This window comes from Malania oleifera, chromosome 13 (genome assembly GCF_029873635.1).
Source record: "Malania oleifera isolate guangnan ecotype guangnan chromosome 13, ASM2987363v1, whole genome shotgun sequence".
NCBI lineage: Eukaryota > Viridiplantae > Streptophyta > Magnoliopsida > Santalales > Ximeniaceae > Malania > Malania oleifera.
Genome location: NC_080429.1, coordinates 11,362,745 through 11,378,078, shown reverse-complemented (window position 1 = coordinate 11,378,078; position 15,334 = coordinate 11,362,745). Strand labels below are relative to the sequence as shown.

Below are 15,334 nucleotides of genomic sequence, written 5' to 3'. Positions count from 1 at the left end.
ATTTTATTATATGATTCTAGAGTTATTTTGATGTTTTGGAGGTTTTATATAAATACAGTATTTTGGTGATGTAGTAAACTCTGGTATTTATGTATATTTTGGTTTTGAGAATGTGATTTATATTTATTGCTGTGTAGGTTTCTGCTGTGAATGACAGGTGTCCCCGTTACCCACGCGTTCGAGTTAATTTTTCTATTTATTATGTTTCATTTTATATTAATATTTTTGAGGTCGTTACAGTCAAGGTTGTGCGGCCCGAAGGTTGGATCTAACCGGGTTTGTTTGACCCTGGTTAGATCAAAATATCATATCACATATCTCGTATTTGTAGTACAACTGACCGGCCTATAGCCCTTATCCGGACTCAGGGAGTACAACAACTTTACTAACAGCTCAATCGACTGTCACGCCACACGCTCCATGAGTCCGTGTGGTTGCACTAACACCACTAGCAACGGTACCGTGCTCAATATCACAACCCATCATTAGAGTCTCCATAACTATTCATTAGGATTATCATTACCACATACCCGAAATCATTATGCGGTATTGATATTTCATTAATCATATTTCAATGATCCCATTGCAGTAATCACACTTTACAATGTTCACATTTTCCCAATATTCACAGTCAGTATACCCAATTCAATAATCACATTTCAATTCCATATTACAGTATTCATATTTCTCATTTTCACATTTCAGTATATACGTTTCAGAATTCACGTTCTCATTTTCACATTTCAATATTTTCATATCAATATACACCATTAATCTCATATTAGTATATCTCAATTCATCTCATAATAGTATATATCGTGTTTCACGTATTTCAACATTTCTAAAAAATACCCATATCAGTAATTTTTATAATCTCATTAACATAAAAATCATTTCTATTCACATATAAATACCATATTTCATTATTTTCCGTTAACATATCAATAATTCTCATTTCATTATTTTCTTAGAAATTACTTATCATTATATTTTACATTTTTCATTATGCGTCATATGCCACATAGTTTTTTTCTAATATTCATAATATATTAATTTCACAAGGAAAAATATCATAACTTTATTTTCCAAATATTCATTCAATCAATAATATAAAAATACTACTATAATTTATTCCCATTAGTTGACTTACTGAGAGTCTTGTTAAAACCCAGATCTTACACCCTTGGCACCCGAAACTCAAATCCTGCAATTTGCGTTTTCCTCAGATTAATTAACTCATTTCTAAAAATAATACTCATATAACATTCCCTAAGTTCCATATACTTCAAATTAACATTTAAACTAATATTTAATATCCTTACTTGATTTTCTGAACTATGTCTGTAAAGTCCCGAAATTACACCCGCGACGTTTACCCGGGTCCTGAATTCCAAAAACTCTAATTCAACCTCAGAAAGCCCAATATTTTAGCATTTCTAAATCTACATTAATTAAATAATAATTAGCCCTTTAATAACCCCCTTATTCTAATTTTGAGATTATACCTTCAACAACCTCATGAGAAATTCGTTCCGTTAGACTTGTAGAGAATTATCCCTAAATTTTCGTGATGGTATCTGATCGTCAATTGGACTTAAAATTTACAATAAATTGAGGTAAAAGTGAAAATTTAGCTTACCCCGGAGATACGCCTACACCGCTCCTACAACCAATCTACTCCGATAGAAATGACGGCGGCGAAAAATGGAGTCCAACTGTATTTCCTGATTTTTGATCGGTCGAATATTCGTCGAGAAAATGAGGAGAGAGTGAGAGAAAACAAGGAGTGAGAGAGAAGAAGGAGAAAGAAAAGGGTTCAGGGGCTCTCTGTGCGTGAATTTGCAAGTCTCCGAAAGCTTTTGCTTAAGGAGATGATATATATAATAATAATAATAATAATAATAATAATAATAATAATATTATTATTATTATTATTATTATTATTATTATTATTATAATATTTAATTAATAATAATGTATTTAATAATAAAAAATAAAAAACTAATTATTATTTTTTATAAATTTAATTTAATTAATTTATTATTATTATTATTATTATTATTATTATTATTATTTTGAAATCACCCTATTAATCTTATATAACTATTTTTGAGATTATTACAAAATATCTTATATAATTTTATTCCATTGGCTATTTATTATTAACTATTAATTTTGAAAATTGAATGATCCAATAATTGAGTAAAATTCCAAAATTAAATGCAATTATAACCTCTCAAAGGTTTGAGCCCTCAAACAAAATTGTACACACACACACACACACACACACACACACACACACATACAGATATATATATATATATTTTTGTTTGTTTTTTCGTTTCCATTTTTTGGGTGGGGGTGAGGAGGTCCTTACGTTTGGCATTTGCTGCATGACACGAGCACACAGGAAATGAAGAGCAATATGAATGAAAGAGAAATTATTAGATTGCAGAGTGTATGAATAGGAACACTCATTAAAGATTATTACTTCATCCTTGTAAGCTAGCATATTAATCAATTAGGATCTGGTGGTTAATTCTTTCACAGAAAAAAAAGAAAAGAAGAAGCTCTCTCCTACTTCTAAGCACATCAGTTATGAATTAAGATGAATCTGTCGGAGAAGAAGAGATCTCGCCCTGTTGACAGTCGCAAAACAAAGGCATATGTGTTCATCCAGATCCTTAAGCTGCAGGAGGAAACTCAGGTGGTTCTTGCGGAGCTGCTTGGCCACCTCTTGGATGGAATAACTGTCCATCCCTCTCTCCAATCCAAGCCGAACCAGAAGCTTGTCGCCTTCCACAGCAGTGTACAAACGGGCCACCAGGCGATCAATGGTCTGCAGGTCATTGTTCAGCACATAAGCACCCCTCGCAGCAGCATCCAGCTGCGCAATATGGGCCAGCTCCTTCTTGGTTAACTCAGAAGGCACCAAGGCAGAGAACAGTGGGCCGGCAGCTACAAGGGCAACCATGGAATGAAGCGCTAGAGCAACCGCAGCTATGGCAATGCCAACTGCCGTGCCAATGAAACATAGTGAAGAGCCAGCAGTGGTGCGGCGGAGGAAGCTGATCCTAGATTTGGACTTACGGAGACGGCGGTCGAGTTGCTGCTTGAGTTGCGTGAAGCAGCGGTGCATGTCGTGGAAGTTGATGCCGGAGTCAGTGGGGGATGGGAAGGGGTTGCGGAGTCGGTCGAATTGGAGGAAGACGTCGAAGGCTCGATGGCATTGCGATTCGGTGAGGGGGCAGGGGGAGGGGCAGTCTTCGAGGGGAATGTTGGTGTCAAGAAGGCGATGGAGGCGGCCGTATGTGGAGCGGGCGCGGCGGGCGTTGCGGTGGAGGAGGAGGCAGAGGCGAGAGGCGTGCTCGCTTTGGTCGAAGTAGGTGGAGACGAGGGTGAGGGTGGTGGACTTGGCTCGGCAAAGGTTGTCTTGGACGCATTCTCGGCTAGGATGGAGCAATCGATCCAGCTGCGGCATCGGGTCGGAATTAGAGTTGGAGTCGGAGTCGGAGTTGGAGTCATTGTCTTCTCCGATGTCGACCTCCCTAATTACTTCCGGGTCGTGAATCTTGGACCACATCTCGTTGTAGGAACTAGTGTGGACGGCGAGGTTGTACTCCGGTGTGAGGTTGAGGGTGGTGGAAGCTTGGGAGCTGGATTGCGGTGTGTCCTCTCCCGAGTTATGTACTGTAAGTTCGTTCAGGCATTTACACAAACATATAAAACGCATTAGCTCTATTCAAATGCATGCGTATACGTATGCAACGCTGTAGTGACTTAGAAAGGGGGCTAAAAACCAAATTCGCGTACGAGATCGAAATTTATGTTTACCTTCCAGAGGCGACGAAGGTAAAGGAGGGTTCGCCGAGGAAGATGACGGCGATTTGAACGTGAGGCATTGCAGCATTTTTTTTTCGTGCTCTCGTAATATTGGAACTGGCAGGGGGGCGAGGAGAAAAGAAATTTCTTCTAACCACTTGAATTTGTGGAGAATAAGTTTGCCAGTCAACACAATTTCCATAGACTATCTTCCTTAACAATCTTAATATTGCAGAATAAAAACATGCGAGGACACAAGGGAAACAAAGTCTCAAAGTTTCTTCACTGAGAATTCACCCATCGCCCAAAAGCTAAACAAAAAGATTAATTAGTAAATAAAAACCATAAGGAGTTAAGGACACAAATTAAATAAACAAACAGATAAACAACTAAACAAGTGAAATAATTTGTTCAATGGCATTGACCAGGCCTCCCATCTGTGTGCTGCAGACGGGAGGACATGTCGGGACTCGGGAGACTGGTCTTTGTCACTAGGCCAGTTCGGTCCGGTTTAGGCCGGTCACTGGTCCAGTTCGATCCGGTTTAGGCCGGTCACTAGGCCTGAATGGCCTGTTCCGGTTTGGCTGAAGATCAATTAAGAACGGCTCGGCCCTTTGCGGCTAAACGGACTAGTGCTTAGAACTTTGCTGCTGATAGATCTGGTAAAAAGAACCGGGTTGAAAAATCCATGGCGAATTGGGAAGGAAATTCAGTGACATGGTTCAGATAGGATAATTGGTGATGGAGGACCGATAATCCATCATTTCCATAGCAAGTATAATTTTTTTACCATCCAATTTGTAATTTATTTTGTAATATAATAATTAAAATTATGTTTAAAATTATAATTTAGTGCCTTATTAAACACTTAGTAACCAATCATAAAATTATATAAATATATATTTTTTAAGATAAAAAATTTAAGATTTTTGTTTTAATCACTAGAGATGGGTATTTGGGCTTGAATTTAATTGGAGATATGGGTCAAATCTAGAGACACATACAACATTACTAGTGTGAGAGTTGAGAGTATAGGATTGAGCCTTGATCAATTGGACTTATACAGCTTTGTTAATGTTTAATAAGCATCAACAAATGAAAATTATTTATGGATTTGGACACTAGTTAATGAATTGATACAAATATTTATCAGATTAAATCTGAAATTCGTCAATCAACTCATTTAAGGGTAGATAAAAAAAATTTTAAACTATATTTAATATTTTAATGTAGGAATCGGTTATGATCGAGTCGACTTAAGTGAGTTGGATTCGGTTCGGATAAACAATTTTTTATCTATTTATCATAGTGAAGTTTTTGAGTAAACTCTCAAGTTCTGTGGTTTTTATCCTTTAATTTGAAGTAGTTTTTTACGTAAAATTGTGTCTCTCGTGTAATTGATATTTGTGATTAATTTTAGGCTAATTTTATACTACTGAAAAAATATATTTTTGTGCTATTATCATATCATAAGAACTTATTTTTTAAATTGAGAGAGAAAGAACTTTTGATTGTGCTTTTGTGATTTTTTTTATTAGTCTCGTTTCTTCCCAACACACTGGTATTAGAGTAAGGTTCGATGTTCTTGTGCAATTATGGATGTTATCACAAGTATAATGATTCTTTTGAATGACACAAATTATCAACAGTGGCAAAATAAAATGAAAGACCTCATTGTGAAGGTTTTGTATCTGTTTTTGCTACTCAAAAGCCTGAATCTAGGATTGATAAGGAATAGAAGTTTGAGCATTGGCAGGTGTGTGGTTTTATTTGGCAGATCGTTGAGGAAAATGTTTACTGTAGACACCCAATTTTTTTCCAGACCCAATATAACAAAATTTTTATTATTATTGATATTACCATTATTTTTATTATTTTATTATTATTATTATCACTATTTATTACTCTTTTATTATTATTATTATTATCTTTAACTGTAAATATAATTATTATTATTACAATTTTACTATGATTATTTTCATTATTATTCTTATTATTACCACCATTATTATTATTATTATTATAGTCAGTATTATTTTTAGTATTTTCATTATCGTTATTGTTATTATTATTATTTTATTATTGTTACTTTATTATTACTATTTTCGTTATTTTTATTATTATTCTTATTATTACCTTACTACGATTATTTTTACTATTTCCATCTTTATTAGATTATTATTATTACATTATTATTATTATTATTATTATTATTATTAATATATTATTATTATTACCATATTAGTATTATTATTATTCCTAGATATTTTGTTACCAGAGACAAAAAATGGAAAACTAAAAATAAAAAAATAAAAAAAGAAAAAAGAATAAGAGAGGGGGCGGAAACCGTAGGGTTTCTTTGCCCCCTGTTTTTTTCCTATAAAACACACGCACACACCCAAGGGGAGACAGCCGGGGGCGAAGACAAAAAAAAAAGACAGAAAAAAACCTAACTTTATCCTTCTTCTCCATCTACCCAGCCACCACTCTCCGGCCCTCACGACCCTCACCTCTCTTCTCCATCTCGCTGACGCCCCTGCTCTTTCTTCCCCGCTCTCAGTTGCTACTCTCCTCTCTTCCCCCTCCTTAATCTCTCCCTCAAATCTCTGTTCCAGTTTCTGCCGCCGCCACGACCCCAGAACTCCACGGCGAACCACAGCAGCAGCCACCACCACGAACCCCAGCCACCTGCAGAGACCATTCTCGGCTCTCTGCCGCTGCAACTCCGGCGAACCACCTGCGTAACATCGTCAACCTCCCGGCCTCCATACTCGACGAACCAGTAGATACGGCCGCACACCAGCCAGTCCAGGCATCGCCGTCGCCGTCGTTCCATCTCCTCTGTCATCATACCAGCCCCGCTGTCGCCGTCGAGCACTCACAGCTCTGTATCTCTAATAGCAGCAGTAAGACCATCCTCGGCTCTCTGCCGCTGCAACTCCGGCAAACCACCCACGTATCAACGCCAACCTCACGGCCAGTCTTTCCACCCTCATCTCGGGCTACTATGCTCGACGTTCGCACTAGTCACCCACAACAAGCATGTCACCTCACGGCCACCTAACTGCTCCCCGACCATTCATCCATGCTCCCATCAGCTCTAGTGTTCAGTCATCATCCCCGGCCAACTAGGTATATAGGAGTATATATATATCAGTATATGGATTGTAAATCATTATCAGTAATATTATCCTTATTAACATATGATGATACTGTTTGTATATTATTTGTTATTGATATCGGTATTATATTGTTGGTATATTATATTGCTTGTATATTATTATTAATAACATGATTGCATTATTTTTATATTGCTGTTTGTATATCATTATTAGTAAAATTACTATATTATTTGGATATTATTATTGGTATTATTATTATATTGATTATCATATTGATTTTATTAGTATTAATATTCTATTGTGTGTATATTGTTGGTATTATTATTATGTGGATTGTATTAGCATTATATTATTTGTACACTATTACCAGTGTTATTCATATTATGGAAATATTTATGTTATATTATTATAATTTGTATGTTGTTATTATTGTTATTATCATTGTAGTATTAGTATATTATTATTAAATGGGTAATGTTCATATTGTATGTTTAATATCCAGGGTTTTCATTATGGTTACATTTTAAATGTTAATGTTATTGTCATTTAATATTCGTATTGTAAGGATTGTCATTGTTGTACGTATTTGGTGTTTTTGTTATTATTGCATGCATTCAATGTTTAATATTTATATATTTAGAGTTGTGTATTAATTTTGGTGATCCTTGCATGTGAATTTTAGAATGTAATCTATTTCCACAAGTGTGTCATTGTCTTACCTTTCCATCAGTTTCCATATTGTAATTCTAAATTTGATTTGTTTCCTTAATTAATTATTCATTTTTGCGTGTATTTGATTTAAGGTAAGTGTTATAAAATGTGTATATTATCGGTAAGGCTATTATTTATAATATGGTTGTTATATTATCGTCATGATTGTTACTATTTATTATCATCATTATTGTATTTATCATTATTGCTGCTAATATTATTATCATTATTATTCCTATTATTAGTATTCATTATTGTTATTACTATTATTATTATTATTATCATTTTTATTATCATTATCATTCTCATATTTATTATTATTTTTATTATCATCATCATTGTCCTCACCATTTATTAGCATTATTATTATTATCATACATATATATATACACGTATATTTCTTTTATTTTATTTTTTTATGTTTATATTTTATTACAATATTTAGTACTTATAGCATTTTCGTATTACTTTACTAAGTATTTTTGTATGTATTATCCCTGTGACTATGGAATTTGCAAAGAATGGTATGTTGAATAAAGATATGAGAAGGAGGTCTCAACGTTCTTCATCACCAACTGAGGTTCTAGTTACTAAAAATAGGGGAGACGTAAATACAAAAGCGAAAATGGTAGAGATTAAAGTTGAAGTAAGTCGAGATCAAGATACAAAAATCTTGAGTGTCATCATTTTGGAAAGATGGGTCGTATCAAGAAATACTATTACAAATGGAGGAAGAGAACAAGGGTGGTAGTGTTAAACACAAGAAGAAAGAACCAAAAAGTATTGATAGCGTTGCTACTGCTACCTCTGATGATCTAGTGGTTGTTTATGATAAGAATATGATCAACCTAACAATGGAACAAATCTGAAGCTAAAAAATGTTAAGCATGCACCAGATATCCATTTGAATTTGATTTCAGCTGGAAAGCTCGATGATGAGAGATTCTGTAACACCTTTAGTGAGGATCAGTGGAAATTGACTAGAGGCTCCTTGGTTATAACTCAAGGAAAGAAGTGTTCAAATCTATATTTGTTTCAAGCCTCAATCTCTAGAGGCATTTTTAATGTGACAGAAAATGAAAACTCAACTGAGTTATGGCATAAATGACTTAGTCACATGAGTGAAAAGGGGTTAATTGTTTTGTGAGGAAGAATCAACTTTGTAGTTTGAAGAGTACTACACTAAAGAGCTGTGCTCATTGCTTGGCCGGAAAAGAGAAAAGAGTCTCATTCAAGAGTCACCCTCCTTCAAAAAAATCAGATTTAATAGAGTTGGTACATTCTGATGTTCGTGGTCCTTTGAAGGTAAGGTCACATAGTGGTGCACTTTATTTTGTGACTTTTATTGATGATTATTCAAAAAACCTTTAGGTATATGCCTTGAAAACAAAAGACCAAGTATTTTCTGCATTTAAACAATTTCAAACCTCAGTTGATAGGTAGACAGGGAAGAAATTGAGGTGCATTCATTCTAATATTAGAGGTAAATATAGTGCACCATTTGATGAGTACTACTGACTGCAGGGTATTGACATCAGAATTCTTCAAGTCCACGATACAAAGACAGATTGGGTCGTTAAGGGTTTTAGTTATAAAGAGAAGATTTATTTTGAGGAAATATTCTCACCAGTTGTAAAAATGTCCTCTATCATAACTATATTGAGTTGGCAGCCTACTATGATTTAGAGGTTAAACAAATGGATGTGAAAACTATTTTTCTTCATGGTGACTTGGAAGAAGAGCTTTACATGGAGCATCCAGAGGGTTTTAGTGCACAAGGAAAAGGGGACTATGTGTGCAAATTGAAGAAGAGCTTGTATGGCTTGAAGCAGGCTTCGAGACATAGGTAAAGAAGTTAGAGTATGTTATGGGGGAGCATGACTATAAGAAGACTACTTCTTATCACTGTGTTTTTATTCAGAAATTCCCTGACGGTGATTTTATTATTTTAGTGCTCTATTTTAATGTTTTGCTTATTGTTGGTCGTAATGCTTCTAGAATTGACATATTGAAGCAAGAATTGAGTAAGTCCTTTGCGATGAAGGACTTGGGACAAGCAAGGAAAATCCTTGGTATAAGGATAACACATGATAGAAAGGCCAAGAAGTTGTCGTTATCATAGGAGAAGCATTTTGAAAAAGTAGTTCAAAGGTTCAATATGGACAATGATAAAGTGGTGAGCACTCCTCTTGCTACACACTTTAGACTGAGTGTCAAGCAAAGTCCTTCCATAAAAAAGAAGAAGGAAGACATGTAGAAAGTTCCTTATGCTTCAGTCATGGGTAGTTTGATGTCTGCAATGGTATGCACAAGACCTAACTTGGCCTATTTTGTTGGTATAGTGAGTTGGTTTCTTTGTAACCTAGGTACAAAGCATTAGAATGCAGTGAAGTGGATTATGAGATATCTTTGGGGTACTTCCAACTTGAAACTTTGTTTTGGTGATGTGAAAATTGTTCTAGTTAGATATACAAATTGTGAAGACCCGGGAGATTAGAGTAATTATGTAAGAACCCGACCCGAGATATGTAGATCAACTAAATAATGAAAGGGTAAAAATGTAAATTTTGCAGGCTTTTTCGACGAAGCCATTGTTCTCTTCGACAAAGGCCATCATACTCTTCGTCGCAGAAATTCAGAGCCTCGTCGACGAAGAGATACCAAACATGTTGTAAAATATTGGAACAGGGTTTGTCGTCAAAGAAGTCGGTTCGTCAATGAAATGTATAGATGATTCGTCGACGAAGGCGCCGTATTGTCGACGAGGTTGGCCGGGTTAAAGGGGCTATAAATATCCTATTTCATTGCTTAGGTGCTAAGAAACCTCAAACTCTCTCTCTCTCTCTCTCTCTCTCTCTCTCTCTCTCTCTCTCTCTCTCTCTCTCTCTCTCTCTCTCTCTCTCTCTCTCTCTCTCTCTCTCTTCGATTCTTCGCTATTCCTCGCCTAATTCGTTGATCCGACATTACTGCGTGAATCAGGGGAGGAATCTCTATGTTTTTTGGATCTTCGTTACGAGGATTTTCGGGTTTTGACCCAAAACCGAGGTAAGGGTCCGATTTCAGTTTCTTTTTGGAATATATGTAGTAGTACGAGTTAAAGTGAAGTATAGTTCTTAGATGTTTAGGTTTTGGTGTCTCGGTTCATAATTTTGGAGCCGTGGAGTTCGTATTTTGGTATTCAGGAAAGGTAAGGGGATTTTGTTTATATCAGTTTATTTTTGAAATTGGGGTCGGTAAACCTGTAGTTTACGATCGTATGTATGTTTTGATTACTTATTTAGGAAAATCTATTGGGTGAAAATGCGGGATTTTCGGGTTACATTTTTTAGAAAAATTTGGGGGTTTCGGGTATCATCTCTATTTTGTTGGAGAAACTGTATGTTGTATTAAATTGTAGTATTGAGATGAACGTACCCATATTTGTATTAAATTGTATTCTTGAACTGAAAACGATATGATTTGTTGTATACCAAATAAGTGTGGAATGAATTGTTGTATGTAAAATGTTCCAGGGTTTTGTAAAAACAGTTAGGGGCGGCTAATTACCATATGTTGATAAGTATAGGGATATGAGCTCCAAAATTGTTCCATGTTTTTTAAATAAGCTAGGGGCAGCTAATTACCATACGCTGAATCAGCTAGGGGCTGCTAATTACCATACGCTGACGGCATGTCTCGGCTAATTACCGTGGGCGAGAGTGTTCGGCTCTATATTCGAGAGTGTGAAATATGGCCTGTTTGTTCCGGTTGGTCACCGAAGGGTGTGAGCTACACCGTACCGGCAACGATATTTCTGTGAGGCTTTGGTTATTGTAGGGTATTGGGTGCTTGAGTGTGACGACACTAACCGTATGTTTGGTATCGTATGTACTGGAATGGATTTGTGGAAAATACTGGAAATGTATTGAACTGTATTGTACCGAATTGTATTGTGTTATGTTTTACGCCTAAATAACACTTGTATGTCACATACTGATATAACTTGCTTTCTTTCTTACTGAGAGGTGTCCCACCCTGAATATACAAATGTTTTTTAGGTTCTTCAAGCAGTCAAAAATAGCATCCTAGTGTCTAGAAGCAGGGGTATCCTTAAGCTACATTTAGTACCTATGTAGGTATAAGTTTTGTAACCGGGTTGTCAGTGTTGGGTTTTTTCGTAGACACCCGGAGCATGTATTGTATTTTGGGATGTATATTTCCAGTTATGTATAGACTCTGTTATGGTATGATCTATGTATAGAAAGAACATTTCCGCTACGTATTTGATGAGTATGGATATGTATGTGAATGCGTATAGGGTGTATGTGTACCCCACGAGGTCAGACCCTCATTCAGTGTAGTATCATGTATGTTTTAATTGATATAGAGACAGGTTAGGCTACTATATTCACACTTGGGACCCATCCGCGGGTTCGGGGCATGAAAAATGTAATAATAAAGGAGAGGTGAGAAAAGGAAAAATTTTAAAGAAGGTCAAAGCATTCGTCGACAAACAGGCTTCTTGGGATCGTCGACGTGGACGCATGTCTCTTCGACGAGAAGTTACCGAGGGCTGGTTTCCAGGACCTGAATTTCGTCAATGAGGAGTAAGGGTTCATCGACAAAAATTCTTCTTGGACTCATCGATGAGGTGACGTGGCTCGTCGACGAGGCCACATGGACAAGTACTTCATAAAAAAGCCAAAAACCGTCTTTCTGCAAGAGAATCGCATGTAAGGCCATTTCTCTCTCTAAAAACTCGTCTCCTCCTTTTTCTCTCTAGAATTTTGGCCCTGATTTATGCCAATTCGATGCTCTGGAGCCGCCACGTTACTTCTGGAAAGATTTTTTATAAATATTCTAGTGCCAACCAGAGTTAAGTTCCGCCTACGGGCAGCATAACCCTGTCATGAGGGGTTAAATCATGACGTACAGTTTTTCAGAGTAAATATCAAAGTTATGTATATGTATACAGATTTATAGTATATCAGCAAATATATTATGATATTAGAAGTATGAAAAAGTAGAAAACTCAGATATTACAGTTGTATGTTGTACTATAATAGATGTAAGATGTACTGTATAATGTTTTACCAGCTTTTATAGTTTCAGATATTTATCAGTATAGTACTTATGGAACTCAGTCGCCACACACTAGTAATAGCATATTTTCTCTTACTGAATGTTGTGTAACGCCCCAAACCCTTAAACCCGGGTCCGGCGCGTTATACTTGATAAAATCCTTGATATTCCATAATTAAACCATACATACACAGCGGAAAACACAACTATGAACCTCAATCATACAACTAATACCAGAGTTTCCTAGTTCGATCCATAAACCATAATATCCTTCAAAACCTACATTTCCATAATTACATATATCTCCAAAACATTTTAATATGTTCACAAACATTCTTTTCTCCACAGACTTAAAACATAATGATGTAAAACAAAAATTTTATACATCCCAAAATTAACATAAAAATATACCCTTTTCTTTTTCTTTTCCCCAATAATGCTATAAAAATCTCGAGTTTTTAAAGCTTGATCTTGAAGAAATCCTGAAAAAGATAAATTCATATTCGGGTGAAACATATCTCAGTAAAGGAAAAAACAATATACTAAAATAGTGTGTGGTCAACATGAGTTTATATATGACATATTATTTAACATTTGAAAATCGTTAACATAATTTCTGAAATCATTCCCTGAATCTAATCAAACATATGCAAATGTTTAACCCACGAGATTACCCGAGGATAGGGGTGATTTCCCGCCCATACAAGTAGCACCCCTCTGCTCTGATATTTAGGCAATCCAAAGGCCGCAGCTAAAGCATACCAGGGCACTCACCTTACTCAGTAAGCCCTCAAGTGATAATTGATCTAGTACTCACACAATTCATACAAAATTTTACTGGTGAAGGCCCTAAGGATAGGGAAATCTACCCGCCCATACAAGTAGGTTCCCTCTGCCCTAAAACGTTATGCGGCTACTGCCACATCTGTAACTACTAGTGCACTCACCTTACTCAGCAAGCCCTCAAGCGAAAGGTACGTCTCACCCAATCGTAACATGTTCTACGTACATACATACTTCTAATATCATAATACATCATTCTTTCTATCATTATTCAATCATACACATCTATTTATATTCATGGCTTAAAATTACATTGCATTTCACTTTAAGTGACTTTTTCCCATTTTACATTGTTCACATTTCACATTTCATTTCCATTTCATTCATTTCCCTTTTCATTTCATTTCATTTCATACCTAACATCTTTCAGTTGTTTTACCTAACATCTTTCAACTGTTTTACCCAATATTTTTCAGATGTCATACATTTACCCAACATCTTTCAGCTGTTTTACCCACCATTTTTCAGCTGTTACACATTTAGCCAGTATCTTTTAGCTATTTTACCCAACATCTTTCAACTGTTTTACCCAACATTTTTCAACTGTTTATCCAGCATTTTTCAACTGTTTACATGGTTGCATTAACACACACAAGCAGCATAGTTTATATCATGTTTTATTCACAATGCATTACTTACTTAACCTGCATCTCATACATTTAACATATATTTGCACAAAATCTCATGCCACACAGTTTAGTAATAAAATTCATACATTACCTGTAAAATAAGCAACCCAACATTTAGCGTTCATATACTGAAAATACCTTTCATTTCTTACATAATTATCCTGAAATTATTTTTCCACTTTCATTAGTTCATATTGGCATATACATATCTAATAAACAACCTTAAACTCGAAAAAATATAATTTAAACAGTTGACATTTTACCCATACGGAAACATATACACGTATATATAACACAATTTATTTTTCCATTAAATTCATAAAAATTCTGGTTTAATATATATTTTTTCCCTTACCTGATTTCTTAAACTACACCAACAGGGACTCCGAAAAATACCTGCAGTGCTCACCCGGACCCTGAATCAAAAATTCTAGTTCCATTAAATTAATCCTAAATAAAATATTATTTAAATATTTTCTAGGGCCATAATTCCCAAATAAATAATAATACCCGCAAATGTAACTATTTTTCTAAATTTCTCAAATCTCACTTTCACTTTGGAGTGGGGCCTAGAAAACCCCAATTGAAAAATTACCTACGCCGAAATGACGACGACAACGATTAGGACCTCGTGGTGGTGTCTGGTCGTCGATTTAACAACATATTTATAGAGAAATTGAGAAAATGGGGAAAAGTTACTTTCCCCAGGAGTAGGCCCTAAGCCGTTCCCACGACAAATCTACTCCAGTAGAAATGTCGGCGGCGAAACTAAGAATCCAACGGCACCTCCCATTTCCCAATCCGACGCAAACCTGTCAAGAAATTGAGAGAAGGAGAGAGACGGAGACGGAGGAGTGGTTGACGAGAGAGAGCGCAGGAACTCTCTCTCTCTCTCTCTGTAATTTTCATGGTAGCCTTGGCTTATTTATCTTTTTTTTTTTCTTTTTTTTTTCTTTTTGTTTGGTTTCCAATTCTTACAGGTTAAGTTTTGTGTATATATATATTTATTCCAATTAAAATTTTTTTTACTATTTCTTTTATTTATTTATTTAATTCAATAATGTTTAACTAATTAAATACTAATAAAAAATTTTAATTTAATTTAAATTTTTTTTCTATTTCCTTTATTTTTTTATTTAACACATT

At 35.4% G+C, this 15,334-nt stretch overlaps 1 protein-coding gene across 1 annotated transcript; it reads right to left on the bottom strand.

The window, feature by feature from the left end:
- Positions 1-2,426: 2,426 nt before the first annotated feature.
- LOC131146691 (UPF0496 protein At3g19330) lies at positions 2,427-4,298 on the bottom strand. The gene is made up of 2 exons (XM_058096441.1): positions 3,835-4,298; positions 2,427-3,690 (listed from the first exon to the last, which is right to left on the bottom strand). The coding sequence occupies exons 1-2, from the start codon at positions 4,022-4,024 to the stop codon at positions 2,597-2,599; spliced, it is 1,284 nt and encodes a 427-aa protein (XP_057952424.1). The 5' UTR covers positions 4,025-4,298; the 3' UTR covers positions 2,427-2,596.
- Between the last annotated feature and the right edge of the window lie 11,036 nt (positions 4,299-15,334).